The sequence below is a fragment of the Brachionichthys hirsutus genome, chromosome 21, assembly GCF_040956055.1.
Source record: "Brachionichthys hirsutus isolate HB-005 chromosome 21, CSIRO-AGI_Bhir_v1, whole genome shotgun sequence".
In the NCBI taxonomy this organism is placed as follows: Eukaryota; Metazoa; Chordata; class Actinopteri; order Lophiiformes; family Brachionichthyidae; genus Brachionichthys; species Brachionichthys hirsutus.
This window is the reverse complement of record NC_090917.1, coordinates 9,137,761-9,149,483: the sequence shown is the minus strand read 5'-3', so window position 1 is coordinate 9,149,483 and position 11,723 is coordinate 9,137,761. Positions and strand designations below refer to the sequence as shown.

The 11,723-nt window shown below is 51.7% G+C and overlaps 2 protein-coding genes across 3 annotated transcripts in view; one reads left to right on the top strand and one right to left on the bottom strand.

The window, feature by feature from the left end:
• Positions 1-200: 200 nt before the first annotated feature.
• On the top strand, positions 201-5,229 carry acbd4 (acyl-CoA binding domain containing 4). Of its 2 annotated transcripts, XM_068754560.1 has the most exons (11): positions 201-336; positions 557-640; positions 1,353-1,473; positions 1,706-1,790; positions 1,905-2,025; positions 2,447-2,611; positions 2,749-2,846; positions 2,917-3,127; positions 3,477-3,685; positions 3,779-3,829; positions 4,538-5,229. In XM_068754560.1, exons 2-11 carry the CDS (start codon positions 562-564, stop codon positions 4,664-4,666), a joined length of 1,269 nt encoding a protein of 422 aa, XP_068610661.1. In that variant the 5' UTR covers positions 201-336; positions 557-561; the 3' UTR covers positions 4,667-5,229. The 2 variants fall into 2 exon arrangements, with proteins under 2 accessions (XP_068610661.1, XP_068610662.1); XM_068754561.1 differs by lacking the exons at positions 201-336; positions 557-640; positions 1,353-1,473 and having other exon boundaries at positions 1,658-1,790; positions 3,491-3,685.
• A 3,121-nt stretch (positions 5,230-8,350) lies between these two features.
• LOC137910036 (rho GTPase-activating protein 23-like) overlaps positions 8,351-11,723 on the bottom strand; it is a 20,744-nt gene continuing 17,371 nt past the window's right edge. Inside the window, 9 exon segments of the mRNA XM_068754462.1 lie at positions 8,351-8,478; positions 8,481-9,126; positions 9,233-9,267; positions 9,933-10,017; positions 10,087-10,131; positions 11,134-11,259; positions 11,333-11,364; positions 11,367-11,421; positions 11,496-11,569. Coding sequence (XP_068610563.1) covers positions 8,351-8,478; positions 8,481-9,126; positions 9,233-9,267; positions 9,933-10,017; positions 10,087-10,131; positions 11,134-11,259; positions 11,333-11,364; positions 11,367-11,421; positions 11,496-11,569 — 1,226 coding nt within the window.

The window sequence follows — 11,723 nt, the reverse complement described above, 5'->3', positions numbered from 1 at the left end:
GTGAGAGGATTTCAGGTGACGTAATCACACTGCGACTAGGCCCCGCCCACGATATTATCATTACTCCATATATCCTGTACTTGAGTTCCTTCGATCGTTCCCTCAGATATCTTGTATTTTATGTATTTTATGTATTTTATATATTCATGGCGGCCATCGTTCCTTGTTCCTTGCGACGCTACGCGAGGTAAGACAAGCTAACGAGCTAAACCCTCACCGGCTAGCTGAGCTAGCTACCGCAGCTAACCGTAAACCAGTTCCGGTAGTACAACCTTTACCCTGGAACAGCGTGAACACGTCACGAAGTCTAAAGATATCATAGACCTGAACCGGAAGGTGAGTTTTAAAATGATGATGTAATCATTATCGTCTAAGAGGGTTGTAATCTGAGTAACTACAAACCGGAGTAGTGTAGACCTAAACCTCGAGATAAAAGGAATAAAACACTTTTATAACAAAGTGAACTCGACATCAGAGGAGCGCTGGCTGTTGTTAATATGAACCCTAACCCCCCCGGCTGTGTGTGTGCTCTCTGACCCCCCCCCCCCCCCCCCAGCTCTCATGCCGGTCCCAGCGATGGCTGATCACCACAAACAGTTCCAGGCTGCTGTAGATGTTATCCACAACCTCCCCAAAACCGGTACGTAGCCTCTCTGCCATTATCTCACACACAAAGGAGGGGGGGGGGGGGGGGGCTTTGTGGGTTCGTGTGGCTCCATCGTCACAGCATTTTGCTTTGATGTCAAATGATTGTCATTGAAGTGTAAATTGTTTAATCCCAAACGTCCTTCAATCTGTCTCTGTCTGTCTCTCTGTCTCTCTCTCTCTCTCTGTCTGTCTAGCTCTCTGTCTGTCTGTCTCTCTCTCTGTCTGTCTATCTCTACCTGTTTCTCTGTCTGTCTCTCTCTCTGTCTGTCTATCTCTACCTGTTTCTCTGTCTGTCTGGCTCTCTGTCTGTCTCTCTGTCTCTCTCTCTCTCTCTGTCTGTCTATCTCTACCTGTTTCTCTGTCTGTCTATCTCTCTGTCTGTCTCTCTGTCTCTCTCTCTCTCTCTGTCTGTCTATCTCTACCTGTTTCTCTGTCTGTCTAGCTCTCTGTCTGTCTGTCTCTCTCTCTGTCTGTCTGCCTCCATCGCTGGTTTCTAATTGGATTCTCTGGTAAATACTTTTATTCCGTCTACGTGTTCTGTGTTATGAATATATTTTGGGCTTTTGGATCAGTCTCTCTCTCCCCAGCTGGTCGAGGCAGAGGCTCCGCCCACGGCGGCGTGGTTGTTCCGACGGGCTCTTCCAGTAGCTCATGCTGTGCTAACACTGACACTGACCTACCTGAATGTCTCTGTTGTCTCGCAGGCTGCTATCAGCCCTCCTATAAAGTCATGCTGCATTTCTACAGTCTGTACAAGCAGGCCTTGTGGGGGCCCTGCTCGGCGCCCCGACCCGGCTTCTGGGACCCCGTGGGCCGCTACAAATGGTCTGTATGTGTGTGTGTGTGTGTGTGTGTGTGTGTTTGGGGTTAGCGCTGATCTGACCGTGTTTCTCTCAAACAGCATTCCTGTATCATCTTCTCTAAACGCACCTCCTTCCAAAGTTGAAGTTGTGTCGGCGTTCTGTCTGCCTGCTGCTGCTAACAAACCGGAGTAGATGGGCTGGGGGGGGGGGGGCTGTGGGGGGGCGGGTGGAGACGCTGATGGCTCTTCTCTTAGGGACGCCTGGCGTCGTCTGGGAGAGATGAGCAGGGACCAAGCGATGGAACGATACGTGGACGAGATGAAGAGCGTCGCTCAGGAGGTATCAAACATCCCATAATATCTAAAAGCGAGGTTGGGCCAAAGTCCTCTCAAAGGTGGCTTCTTGGTCTAACGTGTCATTCCTGGCTTATTGATCGGTGATCGGTCTCCGCAGGTCCTCGACACGATGCCCGTGAACGAGCAGACGGCCTCCCTCCTCCACCATTTCAAACCTCTCTACCGGGTGGTGGAGGGCATGCCGCGGCCCCCGGAGCCGCTGCTCCGACTCCAGGACGGTAAGCCCCGCCCCCGATAATCAGCCTCGAAGCGCAGCTAACAGCGGAGATGATAAGCTGATCAGGGTTTTAAATGTTCAGTGACATCACTTCCTGTCCACTTCAGGATAGATGTTAACATTTGACTATTTGTTCTTGAGATATTGAACGTCGGGCTCCGCCTATCGATGACAGGCCCAGAGCAGACCGAGCTGGTGGAACAGCTGACCTCTAAATGTCGGATCTGCCCTCAGACGTTTAGCTCGTTGCTGAAACGCTGGCTTATAAATCAAGTTGAGCTGCATATTACTCGTATGTGTTTAAATATTGTACTTTCTATGTTATAGTTGTATTTCTTTGGGTATTTAAAGGTGCTTTATAAATACATTTGACCTTGACCTTTGACCCATCCTTATAGTAAAGTAGCGGCGTCCGTCTGCAGGTCTTGGATGCAGTGACGGTGTTGACAGGCAGGCGGAGATGAAGGATGAAGATGAAGATGAAGATGAAGATGAAGAACGCGGCGGTCCTCAAGAAGACCTTTCCCTTCTGGGGGGGCCAGATCCAGACCAGGACCTGAACCTTTCTGTCGACACCGTCCACCACGGTATGGAATACACGGAGCGTGTACCCGATGCTCCAGCGTTTCAGCACGCCAGCAGCTAAGCGCTAGCTCCGCGCTAGCTCCGCGCTAGCTCCGCGCTAGCTCCGCGCCGGGCGCTGACGCTCCTCTCCCGTCCCCAGACTCCGGCGTCTCCGAGGGTTTCCCGTTGGCCAGCGACTCAGAGAGCGAGGTCTTCTGTGATTCTGTGGATTCAATGGAGCAACTGGGCAGCGCCAAGGTAGGACGATGGACACGCCCACTGGACATGGACAGTTCTCTTACACGCTGCCCCCCCCCCACATTCACAGATTCCACTCGTCAAGTCAAATGGTTTCCACAATGGTCATGTCTTCTTGGAGTCGTCTCCATTCCAAAATGAGCAGCGGGACAGCCGGCCGGGGGCCCGGCGGGTCGGAGCAGGTCAGGGCGGCGAGGTGGCCGAGGAAGGAAAGGGTCAGGGTCCCAGCAGGAGGAGCCAGAACAGAGGGAGGGGCGGTTCCTCCCACAACTGGAGGGAACGTAAGCTGCTAGAACCAAACGAGTCAAACTGCTCTTCCATCCGACGAGTAAATCGGGTTTCCTTTTGTTCTTCGGGTTTCCTTTTGTTCTTCGGGTTTCCTTCTGTTCTTCGGGTTTCCTTTGGTTCTTCGGGTTTCCTTTTGTTCTTCGGGTTTCCTTCTGTTCTTCGGGTTTCCTTCTGTTCTTCGGGTTTCCTTTTGTTCTTCGGGTTTCCTTCTGTTCTTCGGGTTTCCTTCTGTTCTTCGGGTTTCCTTCTGTTCTTCGGGTTTCCTTTTGTTCTTCGGGTTTCCTTCTGTTCTTCGGGTTTCCTTTTGTTCTTCGGCTTCACGCTTGACTCTTTACCGTGTAGGTGGCGTCCCTCAGGGCAGTCCGAGGCGCGGCGCCCCAGGCGGGGGGAGTCATGGCCGAGGAGGCGGAGACGGCTCAGAGGGAGGGGTGGACAGGCTGCACGATGTCCAGCTCCAGCAGCAGATCATCGTCGCCCTCCGGAGGCTCAGGGAGGACATGAGGAGCGTGATGGACAGGCTGGAGGTGGTGGAGAGGCTCGCCGCCACACACGTGAGCCCGTTGTCATCACCATGGCGACCTATTAAGCTCTATTAATGCGATAACAGAACTTATATATCATTGATGATGTGTCCTCTGTGACAGGGTTCACCATGGCAACCGTGCCTGCACTGTGCAGCTACAGCATCACAACAGGTAAGAGAAGCAGCGTCTCAGCGGTTCCAGTTCGGTTCTGATCATCCTGAAGGTACCTGGAGCAGCTGAAACAGAACTCGGGTTGGGTTGGATTGGTTGGATTGGTTGGATGAAGGCCCAACCTTCATTCAACCAATCCGGAGGCCCGTTAGCAGCACATTCCTGAAGCAGCAGTTCTGTTTCCTGTTATTTATAGAAATACGACATCAGCGACTCAGAACCTCTACCGGTACTATCCTCAGGTTGGAATTAAACATGTTAAAGTAATTCAAAGTATTTCTAGAGTCAGTAGCTTGAAGATTGTCCGAGTTACAATGTTCACGTAAAAAAACAGAACAAAAAGTTAGAATGCTTCGGAATTTGTTTTTGAACATCAAGTTAAGAAACATAAATCAAGTGTGACCAATAGTCCCTCGTATTCGTCCCTCGTAATCGTCCCTCTTAATCGTCCCTCGTATTCGTCCCTCGTATTTGTCCCTCGTAATCGTCCCTCGTAATCGTCCCTCGTATTCGTCCCTCGTATTCGTCCCTCGTAATCGTCCCTCTTAATCGTCCCTCGTATTCGTCCCTCGTATTTGTCCCTCGTAATCGTCCCTCGTAATCGTCCCTCGTAATCGTCCCAGTGAAGACAAAGTAGGAACATCAAGCATGTTTGCCGTTTCCTGATTGGACGGCTCCTCGCCAGCTAATGTTTGAATCTTCTCTCAGGGGGGGCGGCGGCGGCCTGTGGACGTTTCGGGACAGACCATCGTCGTCTTCCTGCTGTGGCCGTTTGTCGCTCAGGGTCTCGTCTACCTGCTCAGGAAGGCCCAGAAGAGGAGCCGGATCTCCTCATGAAGGGAGCTGAAGAAGGGATGTAATCAAAATTCACGTGAAGGTGTCGTCCTCCAACGCCGCGCGGACAGACAGGAGGACGAGGACCAGCTGTCTGCGTGGACAGACAGGAGGACGAGGACGAGGACCAGCTGTCTGCGTGGACAGACATATACCTGGCTTAATTCTTACACCTCAATGAAATCGAGTTGAGGAGTAATCATCTGTCTGTAGCACGTAATGGAAGCTTATATTGATCGAGAGCAGCCGGGATGATGCATTGATTTGGATTATAGATTATATTCACCATATTCCATTGGATTAGAAACAAACAGCAGACATGCTGCGGAATGAGGCGCTGTGATTGGCTGCGGCTCTTCATCCCACACACTCCCAATCAGTTTGAATGTGGGCGGCGACGCGATCGGTGTGGACGTCGTTTGATTGTTTGATCTGTTGGACACTGAAGCGACGAAATGAACCGTGTGTCAAAATAAAGCAAATTAAAATGTATTCTACAGAAATAAAAGCATCAGCAGCTGTTAGTGCACCTCTATGAAGGTCGCTCTACAGCAGCTGTTAGTTCACCTCTATGAAAGTCATTCTACAGCAGCTGTTAGTGCACCTCTATGAAAGTCGCTCTACAGCAGCTGTTAGTTCACCTCTATGAAAGTCGCTCTACAGCAGCTGTTAGTTCACCTCTATGAAAGTCGTTCTACAGCAGCTGTTAGTTCACCTCTATGAAAGTCGCTCTACAGCAGCTGTTAGTTCACCTCTATGAAAGTCGCTCTACAGCAGCTGTTAGTGCACCTCTATGAAAGTCGCTCTACAGCAGCTGTTAGTTCACCTCTATGAAAGTCGCTCTACAGCAGCTGTTAGTTCACCTCTATGAAAGTCGCTCTACAGCAGCTGTTAGTTCACCTCTATGAAAGTCGCTCTACAGCAGCTGTTAGTTCACCTCTATGAAAGTCGCTCTACAGCAGCTGTTAGTGCACCTCTATGAAAGTCGCTCTACAGCAGCTGTTAGTGCACCTCTATGAAAGTCGCTCTACAGCAGCTGTTAGTTCACCTCTATGAAAGTCGCTCTGCAGCAGCTGTTAGTTCACCTCTATGAAAGTCGCTCTACAGCAGCTGTTAGTTCACCTCTATGAAAGTCGCTCTACAGCAGCTGTTAGTGCACCTCTATGAAAGTCGTTCTACAGCAGCTGTTAGTGCACCTCTATGAAAGTCGTTCTACAGCAGCTGTTAGTGCACCTCTATGAAAGTCGCTCTACAGCAGCTGTTAGTGCACCTCTATGAAAGTCGCTCTGCAGCAGCTGTTAGTGCACCTCTATGAAAGTCGCTCTACAGCAGCTGTTAGTTCACCTCTATGAAAGTCGCTCTACAGCAGCTGTTAGTTCACCTCTATGAAAGTCGCTCTACAGCAGCTGTTAGTTCACCTCTATGAAAGTCGCTCTACAGCAGCTGTTAGTTCACCTCTATGAAAGTCGCTCTACAGCAGCTGTTAGTTCACCTCTATGAAAGTCGCTCTACAGCAGCTGTTAGTGCACCTCTATGAAAGTCGCTCTACAGCAGCTGTTAGTGCACCTCTATGAAAGTCGCTCTACAGCAGCTGTTAGTTCACCTCTATGAAAGTCGCTCTGCAGCAGCTGTTAGTTCACCTCTATGAAAGTCGCTCTACAGCAGCTGTTAGTTCACCTCTATGAAAGTCGCTCTACAGCAGCTGTTAGTGCACCTCTATGAAAGTCGTTCTACAGCAGCTGTTAGTGCACCTCTATGAAAGTCGTTCTACAGCAGCTGTTAGTGCACCTCTATGAAAGTCGCTCTACAGCAGCTGTTAGTGCACCTCTATGAAAGTCGCTCTGCAGCAGCTGTTAGTGCACCTCTATGAAAGTCGCTCTACAGCAGCTGTTAGTTCACCTCTATGAAAGTCGCTCTACAGCAGCTGTTAGTGCACCTCTATGAAAGTCGCTCTACAGCAGCTGTTAGTTCACCTCTATGAAAGTCGCTCTACAGCAGCTGTTAGTTCACCTCTATGAAAGTCGCTCTACAGCAGCTGTTAGTTCACCTCTATGAAAGTCGTTCTACAGCAGCTGTTAGTTCACCTCTATGAAAGTCGCTCTACAGCAGCTGTTAGTGCACCTCTATGAAAGTCGCTCTACAGCAGCTGTTAGTTCACCTCTATGAAAGTCGTTCTACAGCAGCTGTTAGTTCACCTCTATGAAAGTCGCTCTACAGCAGCTGTTAGTGCACCTCTATGAAAGTCGCTCTCTGTTACATAATCCACGTTTGAATTCATTACAATCAGACAAAAGAAACTTCCATTTCAAAACAAATAATTTAATATATTATGTATATTATTTATATACACGGGTTGACTGAACAAGGCTTTATACAACTGTTACAAAATCGGTCCATGCACACCCACACACTGACGTACGTGCACCGGGGGACAGACACCGAGGACACGATTAAGACACGTTCTGCTGGAGGGACATTAGGTAGCAGGACAGTTAGGGGGGGGGGCTAAGCAAAGACACAAAAAAACATCACTCAGGTTAGACTGGTGTCCATTTAAGGTGGTTATTAGCACAATTTCAACTGTTCCCATGGCGACAAGTTAATCTGTCATTCCACTCGGGTTGTGTCATTTTGAGTGTGCTGCTCTCGTATACTGCATTTTGGCATCCTTATTAACGCGAACACACACGTGCACACACACACACACACACACACACACAGTCTCACTGGGAGCTATGGGATTCAGGACGCAGCATTAATAACACTGATATAACGTGATAAACTGAAGTCTCCGTGCTGCTGATGTAACTAAACCAGAGAAAAATTATTTGGCTTGACTTCACATAGCTGCCTTAAACACACACACACACACGCACGCACACGCACACGCACACGCAGGGAAGCACAACAGGCTTGTGGTAAACCTTTCGGGTTTGCATATTTTTACGTCACGTGCACGTTCTTAGTCCATGGAAGTGAAAGTCACGTCGTTTTGCTCCCGCGGATCCACGAGAGGCTGGAAGAGCTTTTGAAGACGCAGACGAAGGAGCTCTGAGCGCGTTCTCTGTGCAGGACCCAAGCTGAGAGGGAGGTGGGCATGTAGGGTGGGCCCATGTGGTCCAAAGGCATCACGGGGGGGGGGGGGGGGGGGGGGCTGTTGTTAACCCTAACCTCTGCAGCGGCTGGGCTGTCTCAATGTTTCTTTCTGTGCTCCATCACCACTCATCAATCGAGGGATTGATCCAACGATCCAACCAGTGTTCCAGAGGGGGGGGGGGGGGGGGGCTGGAGTCTGTTGGTTGTGTTGCTGCAGTAAAATGCTAACGAGCTGTGTGGACTCATTCTCGTGGGCTATAGTGACTGTTAGCTCGTCTGCTAGCGTTCATAAGGATCCGTCTGCTACAGGGTGTTCCTGCTGATCTATCTACATCAGCCGTTTGGAACTGATAGCTGATCAATGATCAATGACGACTGTAAAACATCCCATCAGCACCGATTCAACTCCTCCTCTCTGGAAACGCAGCATTCCATCTTGGAAATGGTGCTGATCTTGATTTTGAAATGAAACCTGACAACAGTGTCCAATAATGTCTTCCTGATGTCTGTGTCCAACCTTTGAGGGGACACACAGTCCACACCAGGTCAAGACGCTGGACAACTGGCTTTAGAGGCAGCCACACGAAGAGGTCAAACGACGACCGTGTGACGGCGCCAGGCTCTCGTCTCGTCACGAGGGCCCACGGCGGACCTCCTCAGGACGGGAGGCGGAGCCTCTCGAACTGACCCGGAGCCCACAGTGGCTCCTGAGGAACCCCCTCACATGTCTGCTGGCCCTGTGTCCTCTCAACGACCCTCTCTACTCTGTCCTCGCCCCAGCCCAGCTCGTAGTGCAGATTCATGGACACGGCCCTCGTCCTCCCGCCTCTGGGCCTCCGGTTGACGGCTGCTGATTGGTTCCGCTCTGGTTGCTGAGTGAAGCTGGAAGCCTGGTAGACACTCGGGGGCCTGGTAGGTCTAATCCAGAAAGGGACAGTGGGACGTCCTCTGTCCAGACTGCGGGGGTTTAGACAAAGACGTCCTGGTTGGGCCGGTCTCTGCTTGTTCTCCTTCTCCTTTCTTTTTGTTCCGTCTGTTCCAACATCCTTCCTCGTGTCTCCCTCGCCCACCACTGGCTCTTGTCCCTCTCTGGTCTCTCCACCTTTCTCACAACTTTCCTCTTCGTCCCATTTTTCTTTTTTAGGAATTGTGTGTTCTCCCTCGACTGCTTCCTCCTCTGGCTCCTCCTCTTCCTCTCCTCCCCTGTGGTTACTGGCTTTGACCGGTTCGTGTTGGGGGTCCTCGTCGGTGCTGCCGTCCTGCAGGAGGACACTGAGGCATTTCTTACGTTTGCGGGTCACAGCGGAGATGATGGACAAGGGGAGGACGTCCCCGGCGTTCAGGTCTTTCTTGGAGCCTGAAGAAATCTGAAGGGTTCAAAATGGAGTCCTGTAACAGTCACTCGATACTCATCCTCTAAAACTCTTGAGATAACTCGGGCAGGGAAGAACAAGAGAAAGATTTCCTGCTTACCTTTGACTTATTAAGAGAATCGCTGGCGGTGGAATCTAGAAAAGAATAAAGTGGATTATCCCCACGCCGTCGAGACAGAGCTGATGGTCGGATGAAAACATACCACAGAAAATACTCACAGTACTGCAACCTCTAGCTGAACTCAAGCTTTATCAAAACGCCATCTTTACAATCAAGCGAATAATCGCAGCTTTCTCTGCTCTTACTTCAAAGACTTCTACATTAGCGAGACAAACGAACGAACTGAAAACGGATGGAGGAGGAAGGGCCGTTCCTACCGGAGAGGCGGGTCCAATCTCTCAGCTGCAGAAAAGCCGTGTCAAAGTGCAGAGAAAAGAAGGGCGAGAGAAAGCAGGAGACATTTAAAGCGTCGAGAGACACAGCTGGAGCAGTGGACAGACGGAAGACAAAGGAAACAGGAGGAGGACAGACACAGACGTCTCTTTCCTATAGGTACGGAACCTTCCATCAGACGGCCCACATAGATACTCAATAAAGAGCTCAGTGCCTGCCCGTCTCCATGGCGATGGACAGTCGGATTGCTCGTCCACAGAATACTTCTAGAGCGGGGATTCATCTTAGACATCAAGTAAACCGTTTCCTTCCACCCAGAGGCCCCGCCCCCACCAGCGCGTTCCACTGAACACGCGTGTCTCATGTTACAGGCGTGTGCGTGTCCAGAGAACGTCCTCCTCCTCACCTGATGCTTCTCCCGTCCTGCCAATGTTAGACAGCAGGTGGTCGATGTTGGGCGCCGGCTGCATGTCGCCTTTATCCTCCGGGGACTGAACACACACACATTTACACACACCCAAAAACAGAACCTGCGCGTTCCTGGACCTCGCCAGGGCTACCTCGCTCTCCTCGCCAAATGCTCCGTCACTGAAGAACCAGTCGTGCTGTTGGAGAAACGCACGCAGCGTGAGGGACGGCGTTCAGGGAAGACGTGCACGTTAGAGTCAGCACGCAGCGTGAGGGACGGCGTTCAGGAAGACGTGCACGTTAGAGTCAGCACGCAGCGTGAGGGACGGCGTTCAGGAAGACTGCACGTTAGAGTCAGCACGCAGCGTGAGGGACGGCGTTCAGGAAGACGTGCACGTTTGGGTCAGCACGCAGCGTGAGGGACGGCGTTCAGGAAGGACGTGCACGTTAGAGTAGCACGCAGCGTGAGGGACGGCGTTCAGGAAGACGGTGCACGTTAGAGTCAGCACGCAGCGTGAGGGACGGCGTTCAGGAAGACGTGCACGTTAGAGTCAGCACGCAGCGTGAGGGACGCGTTCAGGAAGACGTGCACGTTAGAGTCAGCACGCAGCGTGAGGGACGGCGTTCAGGAAGACGTGCACGTTTGGGTCAGCACGCAGCGTGAGGGACGGCGTTCAGGAAGACATGCACGTTAGAGTCAGCACGCAGCGTGAGGGACGGCGTTCAGGAAGACGTGCACGTTAGAGTCAGCACGCAGCGTGAGGGACGGCGTTCAGGAAGACGTGCACGTGAGAGTCAGCACGCAGCGTGAGGGGACGGCGTTTCAGGAAGACGTGCACGTTAGAGTCAGCACGCAGCGTGAGGGAACGGCGTTCAGGAAGACGTGCACGTTAGAGTCAGCACGCAGCGTGAGGGACGGCGTTCAGGAAGACGTGCACGTTTGGGTCAGCACGCAGCGTGAGGGACGGCGTTCAGGAAGACGTGCACGTCAGATCAGCACGCAGCGTGAGGGACGGCGTTCAGGAAGACGTGCACGTTAGAGTCAGCACGCAGCGTGAGGGACGGCGTTCAGGAAGACGTGCACGTTAGAGTCAGCACGCAGCGTGAGGACGGCGTTCAGGAAGACGTGCACGTTAGAGTCAGCACGCAGCGTGAGGGACGGCGTTCAGGAAGACGTGCACGTTTGGGCTCGTACTTACGTGCAGGAGGAGCGTCTCCACTATCTTGTAGCGGTCGGGCATGTGTGTGACCATGTCCACCATATTGTCCTCGGATGTCCTCACCAGAGTGGGGCCGAACACCAGCGCCAGGTTCCTGGCCTCCCTCTGGTGGGACGTGGAGCCGCAGTGAGAACGACGCAGCGGTCACATGTTCAGGTACGTGAGCAGATCGGGTCACCTTGTTCTTATGGGCGTTATCCGACACCTTCTGAGGTGGCCCAGCAGGAACCTCAGGGTGTGGTAGTAGTGGTCAGGAAGGTCCCGGACCTGGACCGAGGACCGTCAGACATGAAGACACGTCTACGTCCAACAATTCCCCCGCTCTGCACTATGGGACGTACCAGCTTCTTCATGGTCTTCAGTCTGTCCACGGCGTCCTCCATCCGGTTGGCGTCAATGAAGTCGTTGTATTTGTCTGAAGTCACAGGAGAACGACGAGGGGGACAGAAGGTCAAGTAGGTCCACGCTAACTATCGTTGACAAGAATTATATATATACACATATATATATACACACATATATATATATATATGCATATATATGTGCTGCAAAGGTCTCACCGTCAGTAA